This window comes from Eurosta solidaginis, chromosome 5 (assembly GCF_040869045.1).
Source record: "Eurosta solidaginis isolate ZX-2024a chromosome 5, ASM4086904v1, whole genome shotgun sequence".
In the NCBI taxonomy this organism is placed as follows: Eukaryota; Metazoa; Arthropoda; class Insecta; order Diptera; family Tephritidae; genus Eurosta; species Eurosta solidaginis.
The window spans coordinates 184,991,873-185,012,155 of NC_090323.1; the positions used below are offsets into that span (position 1 = coordinate 184,991,873).

Consider the following 20,283-nt stretch of genomic DNA (forward strand, 5'->3'; position numbering starts at 1 on the left):
AAGGGGTATCAAATCCATTAGATAACAGTAACTGAAAGAGGTGAAGAGAGGAGAGAGTACACCCCCTTCGGGAATCCCCTAGTGGCCACAATTGACTCGGTTGTCCCTCCAAGCTCCATACTGATTTTGCTTCTCTTTACCATGCATAACAACCACTGAATAATCATTGAGCTTATGTCTCGGCAATCATAGCTTTTTCGATAGCTTGATGTGTCGTCTTATGGAAAGCCCTGAAATGTCAAGGGCTATATAAGTGCAGAATGGAATGGAGCAAGGTTTTGAGCATAGAAACGGGCCCTCTGATCATTAATTACCAGCGCCTGCTTAAAAGAGGCAAAGCGACTTAATTTGAGAACAGTTATTTGAGAACTACAAATTTCTCAAAGGTTAGAGAATTCTTGGAGAATGATGTAGGATCCCAACCTGAGAATTATAAATTTCGCAAGGGCTGGAGAATGAAAACTATGTATAAATTTTTGAATGGTTAGAAAATAATTTGATTTGATGTTGGATATCAATTTGAGAACTGTAAACATTTCAAAGGTTGAAGAGTAGTTGGAGAACGATGTCGGATATCAACCTGAGAGCTATTAATTTCTGAAAGGTTGAACAATATGAGAATGTTGTGTAAAAACTTGAGAACTACAAATTTTTTAAGGGTTAAAGAATACTAATAGAATGGAATTGGATATCAATATGTGAACTATACATCTCTTAAATTTTTGAAAATAATTGGAGAATGATATTGGATATCAACTTAAGAGCTACAAATTTCTCAAAGGTTAGAGAATAATTGAAGAATCATATTAGATGTCAACTTGAAAGCCATAATTTACTCAGAAGTTTTAGAATTGTATTTCAATACCCAAACTTCGTTTAAAAAATTATTTGGAACATCCGAACCACCCCTCGCGTATGCATCATATCATCGTAACATAGCAACTGCAAGCTAATGTAAAACGGAAATACTCGCTCTAAAAATCATACGAAAATAACAGCACAAAAGTCCAAATTAAATTAAATAAATGTATTTATTGTTGTACTAAATTATAATACATACACAAAAAAATATAAATCTTATTTTGTTTTAATATATTGCGCTTTAAAAAAATTACAAACTGAAATTTGGCATAGAATGTACCTAATTATTTGTACCTTTTTAAATAAAGAAAGTGGCAAGTTACCTAAATATCTAAAAAAATTCAAATCACACGAAATCGTCGTAAGAGACTTGAATTACTCAAATAATCTCGTGCAGCGCTATAAATTGATAGAAACAGTCCCACAAAAGCAACAATAAAAAGTAACGGTATACCTAGCAATATCATCATAAATAATTTCGCATCACCACATTTCGCCAATGTCATCCACCAAAGTAAACGTCGAGCTGAATTTCTTAACCAATTACAACAACGCCAATAACCAAAACTACCATTGGTGATTCTTAATAGGCAAAGCAAAGCGATCCGCAATAACCATAGCAACCAAACCGCAGCTCTACAAAACAATTCGCTTATGCGTTTATAATGCGTCCTTTTGTAGAGACGGTTTGTAAATGCGGTGACTTGTTTGCGACGCTTTGGCGCTATAACACGATCACAATAATGCAATAGTAAGCGTGCTAATTGACTCTTCCACGTGTTGTATGTGGCGATACTGCGTTGTTGTGGTTGATATGTTTGCAATTCACGTTTATACTCGGTATCAGAATCGGTTTCGACAAGTTCCAGGCGTCGTAGTGGGGATGGATTTTTGTATGGTTGACTGCTACCAAACATGCTGAGATCACCCTCATAGTTGCCATTGTAGCAGATGATGCTGCCTCTACGTGATGATAGAGGTGTTGAAGAGCTAAAAAAGATGCGAGAGATTTGCGGGAGTGTTACGGAATTTTGGTCACGTAAATTAAACCAAATTGGTTTGGACTTTACCGACTCAAGCAGACTCCATTGCCATGGGCCAAGTTCCTGCTGCGTTGTGCTGCTAAAAGTGGTACATAATTTAAACCATCCTTATAAGTGTTCATTACGTTTATTTGTTGTAATTTTTGCTGATATATATATATTTTGAATATCTACTAAAAATCAGCTTTATGTTTAGAATTAAGAAGTTTTTTTTTACTTATTTTATTTACAAATTTCCAAATGATTTTTGTTTTGAAATATATTTTTTTTTTTGTTAATTGTTATCTCAAAGCCTTGCTGAATTTCAAAGTAAAATTATCGATAATACAGAGTTACCAAGTCAAGATATTCAGCAATTTATTTTGCTAAATATTTCAAGTTCTACAAGTTTCCAGATTCACATGGCAGACCTCTGTGCAACTTGAAAGTTTTATGAGGAATTTTTGCAAGATATCTCGGATATCTCATAAGCGATTCATGTCAATCAATTTTTCGTCGTTTCTTCGTCGATACAAGACTCCTCGTTAGTTATTATCGGCATCACCTGCAAAGCCAACGGAAAAGGTTCCATTCGATTAAAGGCTGCTTATTGCTATTTATGCTACCACGAAGAAGCCAGCGCTGTGACCGTTTTCAACGCAGTGTTGGCGCAGTTGCGCCCAGCGCTGCTTAATAGGTCGCGGTAAATTTGAGTCACAGATATGAGTTATTAAGTGTATGTCAATTGCTGTTTTGTAAAACAATACAACAGGAAATCGGATAATCCAGCTTTACAACCAGATAAATTTATTTTCTTGTTTATTCAGTTGTTACGCAGTGCATATCGATAACCGAATCTATGCGCTAACAGGTCTCGCTCACTTCACTTGCCCCTGAAGTCGTAAGCAAAGTGTTTGCAGAATTTTTGTTTTGTAAAAGAAGAGTTTATACTAGTCTAGTGTGCTTGGCGGCATTGCGTCACGGTATTGCGAAAGAGAGCTTAACATAGAGTAGATCCACCCGGCCATTATAAAACAAATAGAGGACTTCATAGAGCAAACAAAATTTTGTCTTGGTGCATTTTTAGACATCGAAGAGGCGTTTAACAATATCCTGCGAGGAAATACCAAATGAAGCCAGTAGTGGGATTCCGTAACTTTTTGAAAACATATTTCATGTCTCTAGCAGACCAAATTGACAATTTTTAGGTTAGAAATTGTGGTTACAAAGTTGGGTTGAAGCGCGTCGAGTTGATTTTCTTAACAAACTTCTGTGCAACAGAACTTTCACATCCTAGCGTGATGAGACCAAACTGCACAGAAGAGTGCAAAGGTACGCCCATAGAGCGGGTTTTGTCCCCTCTGCGTTCGATTGCGGTTGTAAACAAGCTTTTTGCCAGTGGTCGCCTACCTGGCAATTTCGGTCAGACGTGATGTTTTGTAGAGTTATCTCAACACAGTGGGCAGGGTCTTGTGAATTGGCCGTCAACTGAAGAACAACGGAATTTTTCTTGTTCGAGAAAATATTAGATCCCTGTTTGCAGGCCGTTGTGGGAGTTACTTCTGGTACCATCTGATAACTTTAAATATTTCGGCTATTTGTTGGACCGGAAGTTGTTTATGAAACTTAAAGTATAGGGTGGGACTAGAAGAGCCTCGGCCTTTTTGTACTGATGCAGGCGCGACAATAGCCAGGAGCTTTGGCTCGATACTGGATTTATGAGATGGTAGTTAAGCCGATAATCTTATATGTAGGGCTTGTCTAAGTCAAAGGACTGGACAAGACAAGCACTGCAAAAAAGCCACTATCTGTATGGGTTGCTAACTCTTATTGTAATTTTCTCAACTTGAGTTGCATTTTCTGAATTTAAAAAAATTTATTTTCAGAATTTTAATTGTAACTTCTTGAATTTGAATTAATATTTTGTGAACTTATATTCTAATTTTCTGAATTTGAAAAACTCTGATCTTGAATTTCTGAATATGGTTGGAAAGTTTGAACTTGAGGTGCAATTTCCTGAATTTCAATTATAATTTTCTTAACATGAATTGTAAGTCTCTGAATTGGAATTATAACTTTCTGAATTTGAATTGCAATATTCTAAACTTAAATTTAATTTTTCTAAATTTGAAATGTAATTGTAACTTTCTGAACTTAAATCGTAATTTTTTGTACTTTTCAAAATTTTATCTTTCTGAATTTGAATTGTAACTGAATTTGAGTAGAAATTTTTTCCGATTTTCAACCTTACCCATTCTATGGAGATATTCGCGGAAATAATCGTGACCGGTAAGGAATAAAGTCATGTTAAAGTCGACCTCGCTGCGTGGTCGCTTCAACCATGGGTTCAGTTCTGGAATTAGTTCCCTGGTTCACTTTTCTGCGGTGCTGCTGCTACACTGTTGTTGCCAGCGTTAGATCGATTATTCTCTTGCTTGTATGACAACAGCATCTCTACTCACCTCCGATCTGATGTCGTATATTACTTTTCTCTTCTCAGCTAGTCATACGGTTACTCACAAAAATAAGTACACACTTGGTTTATGCTGAAAAAACTCAAATGCAGTGGCTCACAGCTTAATTGATAATTTTCATCTAAAATATCGCTAATTCCTAACAGAAACCACATTTAAAAAAATGTCAAAGGTTATTCAAAGGTAAGGAGAGGAGAATTAATCAATATTTCAAAATCTACCATCAAAATTTTCAAATTTTGTTTCAGAATTTCTAGAAAATTTTTGAGTATGCAGTTTTGAAGCCCAATAAATTTTAGTATAATAATGTGCAAGTTAGTCGAAATAGCTCAAAATGTTTCCTGAATTTTCAGAATTTTTTTCGGCGAGGGTATTGAGCAATTTCTCGCATACAAAATGCATTTTTGTTCATGCGATGGATAAACTCTGTTGGTCATAGTGTATAACCTATAGCGGAATCGGTTGGGATTGAGCACACACACTTCTCGGTCATGGAAGTGGAGAATAGTGTAGACATAAAATGGAGAGACACATTTCAGTTGCAACTGAGTAAAATGCAAACTGAAAACAAGTAAGGAAGGCTAAGTTCGGGTGTAACCGAACATTACATACACAGCTGAGAGCTTTGGAAACAAAATAAGGGAAACTCACTATGTCGGAAAATGAACCTAGGGTAGCCCTGGAATGTGTTTGTATGACATGGATATCAAATGGAAGGTATTAAAGAGTACTTTAAAAGGGAGTGAGCCTTAGTTGTATAGGTGGACGCCTTTTCGAGATAGCGCCATAAAGGTGGACCAGGAGTGACTCTAGAATGTGTTTGTACGATATGGGTATAAAATAAGTATTTTAAAAGGGAGTGGGCCTTAGTTCTATAGGTGACTCTACAATGCGCGTGTATGATATGGGTATCAAATGAAAGGTGCTAATGATTATTTAAAACGTAGTGGGCCTTAGTTCTATAGGTGGATGCTGTAGTTATTGAAACTACGTTTTTATTTTATAGTAAAAATTTAAATTATATTTTTTAAACAGCCTAAAAGTATACGTAAATATTTTTTTTATTTTTTACAACAACGAAAATTTTTGAAAATTGGAAATCAATATTGAAACTTAAAATATTGATAATACATTTAAAAATTAAAAAGTTCAAAGTAACTAAAATACAAAGTTGAATAAAGATTATAAGAACCCTACATTACTCCCCTTCAAGAAAATTTATCATTAAACAAATTGAATGTAACTCTCTTTTTATGTAAATTCTTGGTGTTGTTTGTGTCTGTTGTCTCAATTATTGCAGGTTTTAATCTATCAATAGGAACAGTTTTAATATTATTATCTATTTCAAGTTTAAAACATTTTTGGTCTTTTTCCACAATTTTGTAAGGTCCTTCATATGGTTGTTGTAATGAATGTTTATTAATGACTCGAACGAATGCAAATTTACAAGTTTGAAGATCTTTTGGAACATAAATTCCAGTATCAGCATCTTTATGATGACTTAAATTTGATCTAACATTTCGAAAATGTTCACGTAAATTACTTAAAACTTCAGTTGATGAGAAATTTTTAGCTGATGGCACAACAAGTTCCCCTGGCAAACGTAAATTCTGACCGAAAACCATTTCCGCTGGTGTAGCCGAAATATCTTCTTTGTAAATAGATCGCAAACCAAGTAATATGACAGGTAACTCGTCATACCAATTATTTGTGTCCTCTCTAGCTATTATAGTAGTCTTTAATTGTCTATGAAACCTTTCAACCATACCATTTCCTTGAGGGTGATATGCGGATGTTGTAATTTGGTGACTACCAAGTAATTTAGTTAGCTCTGAAAACAATTTCGATGTAAATTGGCTACCTTGATCAGTTGTTATCTTTAACGGAACTCCAAACCAAGAAATATATTCTCTAAAAAACTTATTTGCAATTGTAATTGCTGAAATATCTTTTAATGCATATGCCTCAGGCCAACGGGTAAATCTTTCAATAATCGTTAAAATATATCGATGTCCTTTTGAAATAGGTAATGCTCCAACTATATCTAAATGGATGTGTTCAAATCTATTCTTGGGAATTTGAATTTTGACAACAGGGGAATTTGTATGACGATAAACTTTAGACTTTTGACAATTAAGACACTCTTTTGACCAAATATTAATATCCTTATTCATATTGGGCCAATAATATTTTTTAACTATGAGCCGTCGTGTAGCTCTTGTACCCGGATGTGCTATTCCATGTAAAATATCAAATACTGTCTTTCGCAAATTACTCGGTACAAATGGCCTAGGAGTTTCTCCTGAAATTTCACACCAAATATTAAAATTTAAAATGGGAATACTAATTAGTTTTAAATTTAGATATTGAGAATCAGATACAAGTTGATTTAAGTCATCATCTTTTTGTTGTTCAGTTTGTAAAATTTTAAAATTCAGTTCTGTATTATATATTGCATTAACCTCAAAAGCTCTAGATAGCGTATCTGCTACAACATTGGATTCTCCTTTAATGTATTGTATGTCATCAGTAAATTGTGCTATAAATTCCAAGTGTCTCGTTTGTCTAGGACTTCGTTCTGTTTTTGAATTTAAAGCAGTAGTCAAAGGTTTATGGTCCGTATAAACTGTAAATTGTCTTCCTTCCAAAAGATATCTAAAATGTTTTATATTTAAATAAATCGCCAATAATTCCCTATCAAAAGCACTATACTTAATTTCAGTTGGAGAAAGTTTTTTAGAAAAGAATGCAATGGGCTCAATTTTATTATTGTAATTTTGTTGTATAACGCCCCAAATCGCTGTGTTAGATGCATCTACTGTTAAAGATAATTTAGCATCTTTGTTAAAATGATTTAACAATATCGTAGATGCAAATTTATCTTTAATGCATTCAAAAGCTTCATTCGAATTCTCGTCCCATACCAAAGTTTTGTCACGTTTCTTATTTACTTTGTTAATGAGATCATAAATTTTGTTTGTAAATTCTGCTAGTTTTGGAATGTATCTATGATAATAATTTACCATACCAATAAATTTCTGTGCCTGCTTAACTGATTTTGGACGTTCGAAATTGCGAATAGCTGATACCTTTTCATCGGAAGGTCGAATACCTGTTCCAGAAATATTATGTCCTAAAAAATCTATATTTGTTACACCAAAAGAACATTTACTTGGTTTAATGTTTAAAACGTACTCTGTAAGGCGTTGAAAAAGGATACGTAAATCTTTTAAATGTTTTTCTTCGTCTTTACTTGCAATAAGTAAGTCGTCGATGTAAGCATATACAAAATCTAAGTCACCTACTACCTCGTTTATGAATCTTTGAAAGGTTTGTGCAGAATTTCTAAGCCCGAAAGGCATTCTCATGAATTCAAACATACCGAAAGGAGTTGTAATAGCAGTTTTGTAAATATCTTCTTCAGCCATAGGAATTTGGTGATATGCCCTAACTAAATCTAATTTTGAAAATATATTTTTATTATGAAGGTTCATATTAAAATCTTGAATGTGAGGTAAGGGATAACGATCAGGAACAGTTACAATATTCAATCTTCTAAAATCACCACATGGACGCCAATCATTCAACTCTTTTTTAGGTACAAGGTGAAGTGGTGATGCTACTGAAGAATTTGAAGGCCTACAAATGCCTGTTTTAACTAAGAAATCAAACTCCGTTTTCGCGACTTTGTATTTTACCGGATCTAAGCGCCTGGGCTTAGAAAATGGAAGACTACCTTCTGTTACAAGTCGATGTACTGTTGTATGTTTAACAGGTTTAGTATAATCTGGCTCTGAAATAAGTGACGGAAACTCTCTTAATAATTTTGTAAATTTATTGTCAACCACAAATAATTTAGGTAATGGAATATAACAAAAGTAGGATACTGCATTAACTGAGAGATTGGTTAATGGATCTACTAAACGTTTATGTTTAATGTCAATAAGAAGACCATATTTACAAAGAAAATCAGTGCCAATTATTGGCTTGGCTATATCCGCAATCAAAAATGTAAAGGGAAATTCACGTCTTAAGCCTAAATTTACGTTTAAAAGCCTTTTCCCGTAAGTGGCAATTGTTGAGCCATTAGCTGCAGTGAGAATTATGTCTGAACGTTTCGTATGAGGAAATTTAGACGCGGGTAATACCGAAATTTCTGCTCCACTATCAATTAAAAAATTTTGTTTGTTTTCTCTATCAAAAATAAATAAGCGAAGCGTCGAAAATTCTAAATTTCCGTTGTTCGTCGCTGCAACAACGGAAGAATTTAGTTTTGTTGAATCTTTGTTTTTGTTATAAGAACAAGGTTGTTCACAACTTCTGGCATTATTTCCAAATTTGTAGTGAAATCTACACAACCAATTTGGATTATTACGCGAGTTAGAACGATGCCTAAAAGAATTTCTAAAATTATTCCTAGAATTAGAACGCGACCTAGATTTTTTTTTATACACTTCTGTTTTAATTTCTGCTAACTCCAAAGAAAGTTTGTGAAAACTTTCACACATTAAAGAAGTGGTTTTAACTAGATTTTCAATAACTGAATTTTGAGCTTTTGTATCTGATATTGTATTTACTGAGAAAACTTCTTTTTTATTCATAACTTCAAAAATGTTATCCGCTAATTTTACTAATTCATTAATATTATTAGAACTTGAACTAGCTAAAATCATACTCAAATTTTTAGGAAGTTTACGCATCCAAATTTTCTTTAAAATATTTTCACTAAAATTTGATCCGGTAATATAATTAATGAACGATAAAATTCTGATGGTTTACGATCATCCATCTCAGAATCATTTAAAATTTTATCAAGTTTAGAATTTTCGCTAAGTGAGTGTCTTTCTATCAACACTTGTTTAAGTTCAGTAAATTTGTTATTAATGGGGGGATTTTGGATAAAATCCAAAATAGTTATTATCACTTCCTGCGGAAGTGCTTTAATGATGTGTTCGTATTTAGCGTTTTCTTGTGTAATGTTTTTAGTACTAAATTGTGTTTCGGCATGAATAAACCATGCTTCCGGACAATTAGTCCAAAATTGTGGTAGTTTTACTGAAACTGCCAAAATTTCATCTTGAGTAACATTTGTATATGGATTTGTAATTTGTTGTTGAGAATTATCATTTGATAAATCTATCAAAGAGTCATTTAAATTATTAGTAAGTGTAAATGTTTGTGTATTATGTTGTGGTGAACGAAACATTTTGAATTAAATAAAAAAAGAGTTCACTAACAAAACAGTAAAATAAAATAGTAATTCTATAAAAAAGGAGTTTACAATAATAATAATAATATTTATATTTTAATATACATACATAAAAAAATATTATTATTCAAATACTTGCGAATATTTATTTATTTATGCAATGGCTTTTGATGATGTCTTCAAATTAATGGCTTTATAACATTTGCAATGGCTTTGTAAGAGTTTTCGCTCAGTTGTTGCATAATCCACTTTTTAACTGTTGCAGACGTAGAATGTTTAGTACATGTGGGAAAGGGCAAAGTAATTTCGATCACAGTGAACGTGTTCGTATAAGCAAAAAGAAAAAAAAAAATTTGCCTTGATATTTGAACGTTGGCCCAATTAGAAATTGGCTAACGTAGCGCTTATTGATTTGAGTTGTCTTGCAATCCTGGGACCAGGAAAAAATATGTTTCAGCAGTATTTGACCAAAGCGAAAAACATGTCAGCAAGATGATTTTTAAGATAATACGTCGATACACAAAAGTTGGTTATAGTTATTGCAATCACTGTAACAGGAATCAGTTGATGCAAATCAGCATTATACTTCGGCTAAAATACAAATTTCACACTAATGCTGCATATGTTGTCGATTTATTCACAAATTCTTTTTCCTCATTCATCACTGATGTTTTTGGAACTATGTTTCTTAGGCAATGTTCAAATGTTGTGGGCCACACTGAATCGAAGCAATTATTAATAAATTGCTGCTTGTGTTGTTGGTAATATTGTGTTGGCGCTTGCGGGCTGTTTGTAACTCATTAACAGTTTTATCAATTCGGTATATAGATTTAAGGCAGAATCGCCAATTGTAGTTATTGAAACTACGTTTTTATTTTATAGTAAAAATTTAAATTATATTTTTTAAACAGCCTAAAAGTATACGTCAATATTTTTTTTATTTTTTACAACAACGAAAATTTTTGAAAATTGGAAATCAATATTGAAACTTAAAATATTGATAATACATTTAAAAATTAAAAAGTTCAAAGTAACTAAAATACAAAGTTGAATAAAGATTATAAGAACCCTACAGATGCCTTTTCGAGATGCCGCAATAAGGGTGGACCAGGGGTGACTATAGAATGTGTTTTTACGATGTGGGTATCAAATTAAAGGTATTAATGAGGGTTTTAAAAGGGATTGGCCCTTAGTTGTATATGTGAAGGCGTTTTAGAGATATTGACCAAAATGTGGACCAGACTGACCCAGAACATCATCTGTCGGGTACCGCTAATTTATTTATATATGTCATACCACGAGCAGTATTCCTGCCAAGATTCCAAGGGCTTTTGATTTCGACCTACAGAACTTTTTCATTTTCTTCTACTTAATATGGTAGGTGTCACACCCATTTTACAAAGTTGTTTCTAAAGTTATATTTTGCGTCAATAAAGCAATCCAATTACCATGTTTCATCTCTTTTTTCATATTTTGTACAGAATTATGGCATTTTTCATTTTTCGTAATTTTCGATATCGAAAAGTGGGCGTGGTCATTGTCGGATTTCGGCCATTTTTTATACCAAGATAAAGTGAGTTCTTATCTGAACTCACTATGCTTAAACTAAGTTTAGTAAAGATATATCGATTTTTGCTCAAGTTATCGTGTTAACGACCAGCGGAAGGACAGACAGTCGACTATGTATAAAAACTGGGCGTGGCTTCAACCAATTTTGCCCATTTTCACAGAAAACAGTTATCGTCCTATAATCTAAGCCCCTACCAAAGTTCACAAGGATTGGTCAATTTTTGTTCGACTTATGGCATTAAAAGTATCATAGACAAATTAAATGAAAAAGGGCGGAGCCACGCCCATTTTGAAATTTTCCTTTATATTTGTATTTTGTTGCACCATATAATTATAAATACTAATGTTGACATAATTTACTTATATACTGTAAAGATATTAAATTTTTTGTTAAAATTTGACTTAAAAAAAAATGTTTTTTAAAGCGTGTTCGTCACCCGATTTTGCTAATTTTTATTTAGATATAGTAATAGGAGGAACGTGCCTGCCAAATTTCATCATGATATCTTCAACGACTGCGAAATTGCAGCTTGCAAAACTTTTAAATTACCTTCTCTTAAAAGTGGGCGGTGCCACGCCCATTGTCCAAAATTTTACTCAATTTCTATTTTTCGTCATAAGGCCAACGCACCTACCAAGTTTCATCGCCATATCCGTTTTCGGTAATGAATTTTTGCACTTTTTCGGTTTTTCGAAATTTTGTTGGTTGTAGTCCGATTTCGTTCATTTTAAATTGCGATCTGAGACGAGCGCCCAGGAACCTACATACCAAATTCCATCAATATACCTCAAAATTTACTCAAGTTATCGTGTCTACGGACGAACGGATGGACGGACGGACATGGCTAAATGAATTTCTTTTTTCGCCCAGATCATTTTGATATATAGAAGTCTATATCTATCTCGATTAGTTTATGCCGTTACGGCTTACCGTTATGCGAACAAAGTTAATATACTCTGTGAGCTCTGCTCAGCTGAGTATAATTAGCAGTACCAATTTATGCGCAACAACTTGATAAGTGTAGATAAAGTTATGCACTTAGCAATCCATATAATGTTTAAGTGCATATGTTTATACATGTAAAAAAACGCAGCTTTTTAAAATGACATTTCCATACAAATTTCTAAGAGCTTCTTAAATCTATTAAATTTTTTATGAATAAGGGGGTAAGAACTTAACAAATTCAAACTTTATAACCCATTGGACTCGAATGATAAGAGCTATTTACTTAGCTAAAATTGTATGGCTTATTGACGTTCGAAACTGAAACCAATGGGTCTCTCGCACGAACGGATAAGCGCTTATCAATGGTGCCAAATAAATAAAAGAATAAATATTTCAAGCAAAATATAGAATAAGGAAATATTTACAACAAGCAAACAGAAAAAAGAGATTGCTAAACAGAACGGCTGAAGTTTTTGCGACCAAATGGCATTGAAATGAAAGACCGAAAAATATTTTGAAATCAAAAACTGCGTTTCGCATTACCGATAAATAACCAAAAGTACATATTGTCGCAGGTTTACGTTCTAAGCGAGACAGCATATATTTTTAAATATATACACATTAGGGTGTTCCCTATTATTCAAATATATGATTTTTTTCTCCAGTCTCACTCCCTCATATGGTAATACCATGGTTAAAAATATCATATACAAATTTTGGTCCCGATTGTAGGGGGTAAAGGATGTCAAATAGGGCTCAAAGTTAAGATTTCTCTACGGGGCCATAAAAAAATGTAACTTTAATTTAAAAGTTTCATTTTCTATACGCAAAATCGGTATTATAATAGACATGATCTCATATAAAGAGCAATCTTAACTTTGAACCCTGTGCGACACCTCTGCATGGTCTGACATCAGGACTAAAATTTAGGTGTGATATTTTTGGTATAACCGTTTGAAGGAGTGTGCCTCATAAACGAATGAGCCAAAATCTGGCATTCCGGAATTGTTGTATTTGTAATCGAATTTGAAAAAAAAGTTTGATGACGTAGCGCTTTTGAAGTTTTTCGATTTATTACATTTCCCTCATATTTCGCTACCAGTGTTCGGAGTATTTAAAACTATTACCTGAGTAAACGACTACGCTGGAGTAAAAATTAAATTTTCGAAGTATATTTTTCCTCCATTTTGAAAGCGGGCGAACAACTTATATCAAATTGATTTGGTGGCTTGGCAATCCCTTCGATTGTGTTTTTGCCAAGAAATGTTTCTCAGCACTAAAGTTATCTGCCTTATCAGATGCACATGGAGTCGGCCTAAAACGTGTAGGATGACTAATTAATGCTCCCATAAGTACACCACATTCTGGAAGAAAAGTGGGCTCTATCTGCCCGTTATTTATTACGAAAAAATATTATTATTATTATTTTCGGTTTACTATACATATTTCATGCTCTTTTAATGACACAAGATTTCAAGACCGGGCAGATTCCTGTAGGAACGATAGTGCGACCTGGTAACCAACGTACGGAGTGTGGGGGAAGACGATACCCAGATTGCCGAAGATGAAAAACACGCTCCGACATCCAACTATGGGGAAGTGAGAATGGCAATATCACGGCTAAAAAATCGCAAGGTGCCAAGTAATGACGGGATACCCGCCGGGCTGTTCAAACAAGGAGGCGAAGAGTTGGTATAAGATAAAGAAGCAAAAAAAGTGGGCCTTGCAGTAAATGTGGACAAGACGAAGTACTTGCTGTCATCGTGGCCATTGTGTAGCCACGTCACTGTTGACGGATATAAATTCGAGACTGTGAAGGATTTCGTTTTCTTGGGAAGCAGCATTAAAAGCAAAAACAATGTCGGCCTAGAAATCAAACGGAGAATAACTCTTGCCAACAAGTGCTTCTTTAAGCAATTGAAGAGTAAAGTTCTCTCTCGGCGACCAAAATTCTCGCTCTACAAGTCACTCATCATACCTGTCCTGATATATGGCTCGGAATCATGGAAGGTATCGAGAGAAGATGAGATGGCTCTTGGTGTATTCGAGAGAAAGGTTCTCCGCAAGATTTATAGTCCTATCCGTGATGTCGAGGCGAGTATCGAAGGAGGTAAATTGATGAGCTATATGAGCTTCTCGCAGATATGACGACAGAAAGCTTCGCTAGCTAGGTCATGTTATGCGGATGAACGAATACGCTCCGGCAGTTTTTAAACAGTGGAAAGAGAAGACCTTCACTGAGTTGGGAGAGACAGTTGGAGGAAGCTTTGACCTCACTTGGTGCTCCCAATTGGCGACTGTTATCGCGAAACAGGGTTAGCTGAACTCGCTGACTTAACGTACTTAATTTCTATATAAAATTTCAAGAAGTTCTGTATGTTGAATTTTGGCAGGATTTACAGATCGCGTCCGGACACATTTTTTGCTTACATTTTACTCCTTCTATTCTCATTCCGTACGAAAAAAGTGCAAAAACTGTGAGTAAAATGTGAATAAACATGTCTTAAGATACGAACAATGATTTCACATCAGCTTTTCATACGTATGCAAAGACAACCAAAGATATTAGGTAGAAATACTATTTAGTTTTCAATTCCACCCAAATAAACCTTTGAGATAAAAAATGTTGTAGGAGGTAAAAACGGAGCAAAATACTCCGATTGAAATAAAGTATGAACACTGCGTCAGCAATGAAACATGCTGTCGAGAAAATTTATTTCCCAGCCGACTATGATTTCTTTGCCCTCTCATTTTTTAATGCGGGATCTGTTTATTGGTTCATGGATGTGACTGATAAAACCGGCAGTTTGATTTATATGGACCACCATAATAAACATATGTATATCCAAAGTCCAAAAATGTATGTATACAGTATAATTACGTAGTATATCCGTATAAATTTAGATATCAGTAACAGTCATAAATGGAACACCGGTTGCTAAAGCAAATGTGCTTAGAATTTATCTGTTCATTTGATGCGATGACACTGTATTGCATAATATTTTTAACCACTTAAAAATTTATGAATTGTCATTGAGAACCTATTGCGATTTCACCCTTATCGAAGCGCAGTCGAATTCAAATTCAATGAAGGAAGCATAGAAAGTATTGCAACAGTATTGATATGATGATACACCTTCAACAACATATGAGCTATTCGATTTCTTACTTGGGACAACCGGAACTATTCGAAACTGTAAGAGCAAAGAAGAACGCTAACTATTTGAATGAGCGTGAGTAGATATACTCAGAAAGACAGGGATTTTTAAACTTCTAATCTAAAACTTGGCTTACTGTGCACTAAACTGGGTCATAAAAAAGGGTCTATGTGCAGCTTTCTGCTATTTTGATTTTTGTTGTCTTTATTTTCGAAACAATAACGGAGTGAATCGAGATACATATAGGCTTCCATGTATCAAAGTTATCACATTCAGCCATATTCGCCAATACAATCATTACATCATACAATCAATTTGGGTTATGTTCACGTTTTCAATATCGAAAATTTCGAAAAGTAAAACAAGTTTTTTTAGTTAGAAAAAAGTTTTTCTAATCGGGGTTTATGTCTCCGCACAGAAAGCTCTGATTTGAAACCGAGTTTTGCATTTTAAAGCATAGCTATATATGTGAGATGGTTAATTTCGATATAATGCGAAGGAATCCATAATAGGGGCATGGTAAATTTCTAAAATGCGGTAAAAACTCATAAAATTTTCGTTCAGTTAGCTATATATCAACAAAGAATCTTACTGTACTTCCTTAATTTGCGCTTAATCGTTTAAACGGTGATGGCAGTCCAACAAGACACGAGAGTCGATTCTTCGCTATACTAACTGGTGCCAATTGATAACACCAAGGAAATTCAAATATGTAGTTTTCCACCTGATTACAGCTGGATTCGATTAGATTTTTTTCGATTCAATTCTCAAAAAAAATCGATTAAATAGGTTAAATCCAGTCAAAAAAATTGATTGATGCTTAATTTTTTAAACGATTTTGACTGTTTAAAACAGCTCGCAGGTTTCTTCCTCGTATCGTTAACTGGCGCAAATTTGCAAATCAACCACATGTCTCTTCACTTGATCCTCCCATCTGAGTGGGATTATGAGTGTATTCGATACTGACCTATTATAATTTTTTGGTTATTGCAAATTTATTTATAGCAGTAGTAAAGAAACCGACCTCGGGTACCAAGGAGCATAAACAATTTTTGTTAAAGATATTCCAATTTCGTGCAAAGTTAGTTTAGAAATCAAACAGGGAGTAACTCTTGTCAATAACGCTCTTCAAATATCTGATCATAATTGTTCTGGTGTATGGGTCGAAATCATGGACCGTGTCGAGATAAAGGAATTTTCCAATGTACGAGAGAAAAGATAGTATTCTTATCGGCATCCGTATTTGGAAGCAGCCGAAGGAGGAAGTCTCACTAAAAGGACTAGATCTCCCTTGGTGTCAATTATGTTGAAACATTGATAGCTGGCGTGATTTTATATGCCACTGCCACAACAAAATCTCCTAGGCAGTTAATCGCCATTCGATGATTATGATAATTACTTCTTAATCTTTACCCCTTCATCACAATGGCTATGTTTTAAATTTAATTTTTTTTTTTTATTTTTTAATTTTGTTATTTATTAACAATAACAGTAAGTTACTTTTTAACAAAATTTTTTTACGAACATTTTTTTTTTGCTTTCTTAATCTTATATTTTAGTTGTTTACTTAATTTTTTTAATTTTACTTAACTTTTTTTATAAGTTATTGTTGTACTTTTTTTGCTTTTTTACAATTTATTTTTTATTTTTTTTAAGTTAAGTTTTTTTCTTCATAATTTATTTTTACTTAATTTTCTTACATAATTAAATTTTTTTTAGTTTCTATTCCTTTTTTGCAATTTTGTTTTTTTTTTCTTTATTTGTTTACCCTATTATTTTTCGTTTTTGTTCTTTTCTTAAATTTTTGTTACCTAATCCTACATCAGTTTTAATATATACGCTGAGCTAGATTTTCTACATAACAACTCCTCTTTTATGTTCCTAAGCACACATTATTATTATAATTTTTTTTACTAAAAAACATTAACGGTCACTCTTCCTACAATATTTTAAATAAAAAAGACGTTGAATTTTAGATGGTTAAATTCACAGAACTCCTGTTGTTGACAGAAAGGGCATGTCATTGGCATTTTTTGTTATCTTTTTTTTTTGTTTAAGCATAGACATTACGCCACTATTGCTCCTTTCACGGTAGAAGTATGTGCAGTAACCCCATATACTTTTCGAATGTATTATGTTTGTGTCTAACTTGAAACAACAGACGAGCTAAAGGATAATGTAGTGACTACTTGAGTATAACTATTTGCCCATTATTGTTCTTTGTTGTAGTAATTACTGCTGCTGTTGTCACATTTTTTTATTTTATTTTATTTTTTTTTTTTGTTTTCGAAACAGAAATGCTCATATTTTCATAACAATAGAAAGTTATTGCGAACTAAAAGCGCATTAAGCGTACTTGAATCAGCAACTTCTCATGAACTTGCTTATTTGTTCATTCACTGCATAAACTGTGTGCTGTTCACATGCGTATACATACTTATATTAATTTAAATAAATAATTATTTATGTTTTTTTAATGAATGATATACAGTTACAAGAATGCAAATGACAAACAATCACAGAGCTTCCATTACTAAATCCGACACCGAGGCCTCTTCGTAGTGACTTTGTCTTAGCTATCTGTTTATCCTACGGACGTACAGTAACTACATAGCTGAGACAGCGAAACGAATATGTTAATAATATAAAGACACACAGAGCTGGAAAATGAGTGTATGACTATTAACTTCTTATCAGACATTAATGGTGGTAATCCGATTCATACTTAGTTTACTACTATAATTGACTTAGTGCTGGGGAAATTTAGATATTCTGATGACAATTTATTGTGTTTACAAGAATTGATGGACTTTTATGCTATACACGAAGCACAGTGTTTTAGAGTTAAAAAAAATCTTGTATAGTCTTGAAAGAAAGGAGTGTAGACAAGGTTATAAAAAGGGTGCGTGTACGCATGTGCACGTGTGAGAAGTTATACTTCTTTGGCATAAAAAAGTGTTTAATTGGATGCAAATAATTAATAATAATAAAATAATAAAAGGACTGGAAAAAGAAAGTCAACAAAGTCAATAAAGTTTGCTTTAAAGAATTAAATAAATAAATATTTATTTTCTTACATACATTAAGTGTAGCATAAATTCGTAAATTAATCGAATGTTATTAATATACTCAGCTGAGCAGAGCTCAAAGAATATATTAATTTTGTTCGCATAACGGTACCCCGTAACAGTATAAACTAGTCAAGATAGATAGATATAGACTCAAAATGATCTGGGCGAAAAAAGAAATTCATTTAGCCATGTCCATCCGTCCGTGTGTCCGTAAACACGATAGCTTGAGTAAATTTTGAGGTATCTTAATGAAATTTGGTATGTAGGTTCCTGGGTACTCATCTCAAAACGCGATTTAAAATGAACGAAATCGGACTATTACCGAAAAAGTGCGATAATCCATTACCAAAGACGGATAAAGCGATGAAACTTGGTAAGTGGGTTGACCTTGTGACGCAGAATAGAAAACTAGTAAAATTTTGGACAATGGGCTAAAAAGGGCGCATCCTTTGAAGCTTGCTCCGTAGACGTCCCAATTAGACTGGGCGAGATTAAGCGAAGGCGAGAGGTGCGCATGATCGACCAAGCGGGAAAGGCGTGGGTTCAAGCGCGGGGCTGTAAAGTGTCGAAGATTATGTGTAGGTCTTACAACCTTAGACTAACAAAGTTGCTTCTATCATTAAAAAGAGAGGACTGTAGACTCATGACGGGTATTCTGACTGGACACTGCCTTCTGGCGTCACATGTCTTTAAATTAGGCTTGGTCAGTGATAGCAGATGTAGGAAGTGCGGGTTGGAGGAGGAAACGATCGAGCACGTTCTGTGCTCGTGCCCTGCGCTTACCAGGCTAAGACTCCAGCTATTAGGAGTGCTACAGCTGCCAGATCCAGAAGCAGCAAGTGGCTTAAGCCCTAGAAAGCTTCTAGTATTTGCCAAGAGGACGGAGTTATTTTAAAACATAGGACCTGGTTCTTGATAGGGTTTTCAGTTTGGTTGTTAGAACAAACATCTGGGAACACTACGGACTCATTCAGTCTATGTGAGGTCCAAATGGACCGGCCAGTTCAACCTAACATAATTTATATGAAGTTTCTAACAAATTCGCACTATAAACTGTTTTATGTAGAATAAGTCGGCCCGTGGCCCACTTCGCGGAATGAAAAGTTTATCAAATATTATCTTTGTCAAATAGGTAACCATGTACCGAATTTCAAGCAAATCGCACCATATAAACGAGTTTTTGGAATAGATCGGCCTTGACCCACTTCTTAAAATTTTGCAATGGATTGATGTAAAAATTTTCAAAATGGTTTCTCTTGTTGTATAAGACCTTGATCCTATTTCAAGAAATTTTCTATTCTGTTCTGATCTGCCTTGAACACATCGCCGGCTAAGTGAAATATCACCCTATATCGGCTGCCAGTTCAAAAGCAACCTATTTTAAATATTTTTCGAAACCGGTCGAAGAAGGACCCTTTTAATCATTTTTTTTAAACGCCCTATATAATCTCAAAACGTATTGAATTTATGCTCAGAAAGGGCGATTTTCAGAAACTTCGATATCTCAAACATTTTTGAAGATATTGATCAAAAGGGGACCGTGATGAGGCCAAAATCTGTTGGTACAATGTGTTTATTCAACGAAACATGTAAGTGAGTTTCATTTGGATATATTAACTGGCTTCGCATATATCGCTTCAAATATGGACCCAGAAAGGTTCCTAATTTTGTTATATGGTTTGGGAATGAAAGGTGCTAAAAAAGGCAGCAATATTGGAAAGTTTTTATTGCAATACATCGTACATAGTTGGGGAATGTCGAGCCCAATATCTGTGCTAAACATTATAAGTACAGAAAATTTCAGGTTTCAAGAAAATGGAATAGAGTGTGCACCACTATAGAAACATATCCTGTTACAAATGCAATATAAAAAACTTACTTAGGTTGTCCCTAAATATGTCACAATAATATAGGTGTTGAACTGAGGCGCTTTCAATTGTTGCCACTCTACAACATTTACAATTTACCATAAG

The 20,283-nt window shown here is 34.0% G+C and overlaps 2 protein-coding genes across 7 annotated transcripts in view; both read right to left on the reverse strand.

Annotated features, from left to right (window-relative positions):
- Window positions 1-20,283, reverse strand: part of drpr (draper) — a 106,554-nt gene that overhangs the window by 38,585 nt on the left and 47,686 nt on the right. The window lies entirely within an intron of this gene.
- On the reverse strand, window positions 1,179-2,111 carry LOC137233918 (uncharacterized). The gene is made up of 2 exons (XM_067757456.1): window positions 1,932-2,111; window positions 1,179-1,851 (listed from the first exon to the last, which is right to left on the reverse strand). The coding sequence occupies exons 1-2, from the start codon at window positions 2,024-2,026 to the stop codon at window positions 1,203-1,205; spliced, it is 744 nt and encodes a 247-aa protein (XP_067613557.1). The 5' UTR covers window positions 2,027-2,111; the 3' UTR covers window positions 1,179-1,202.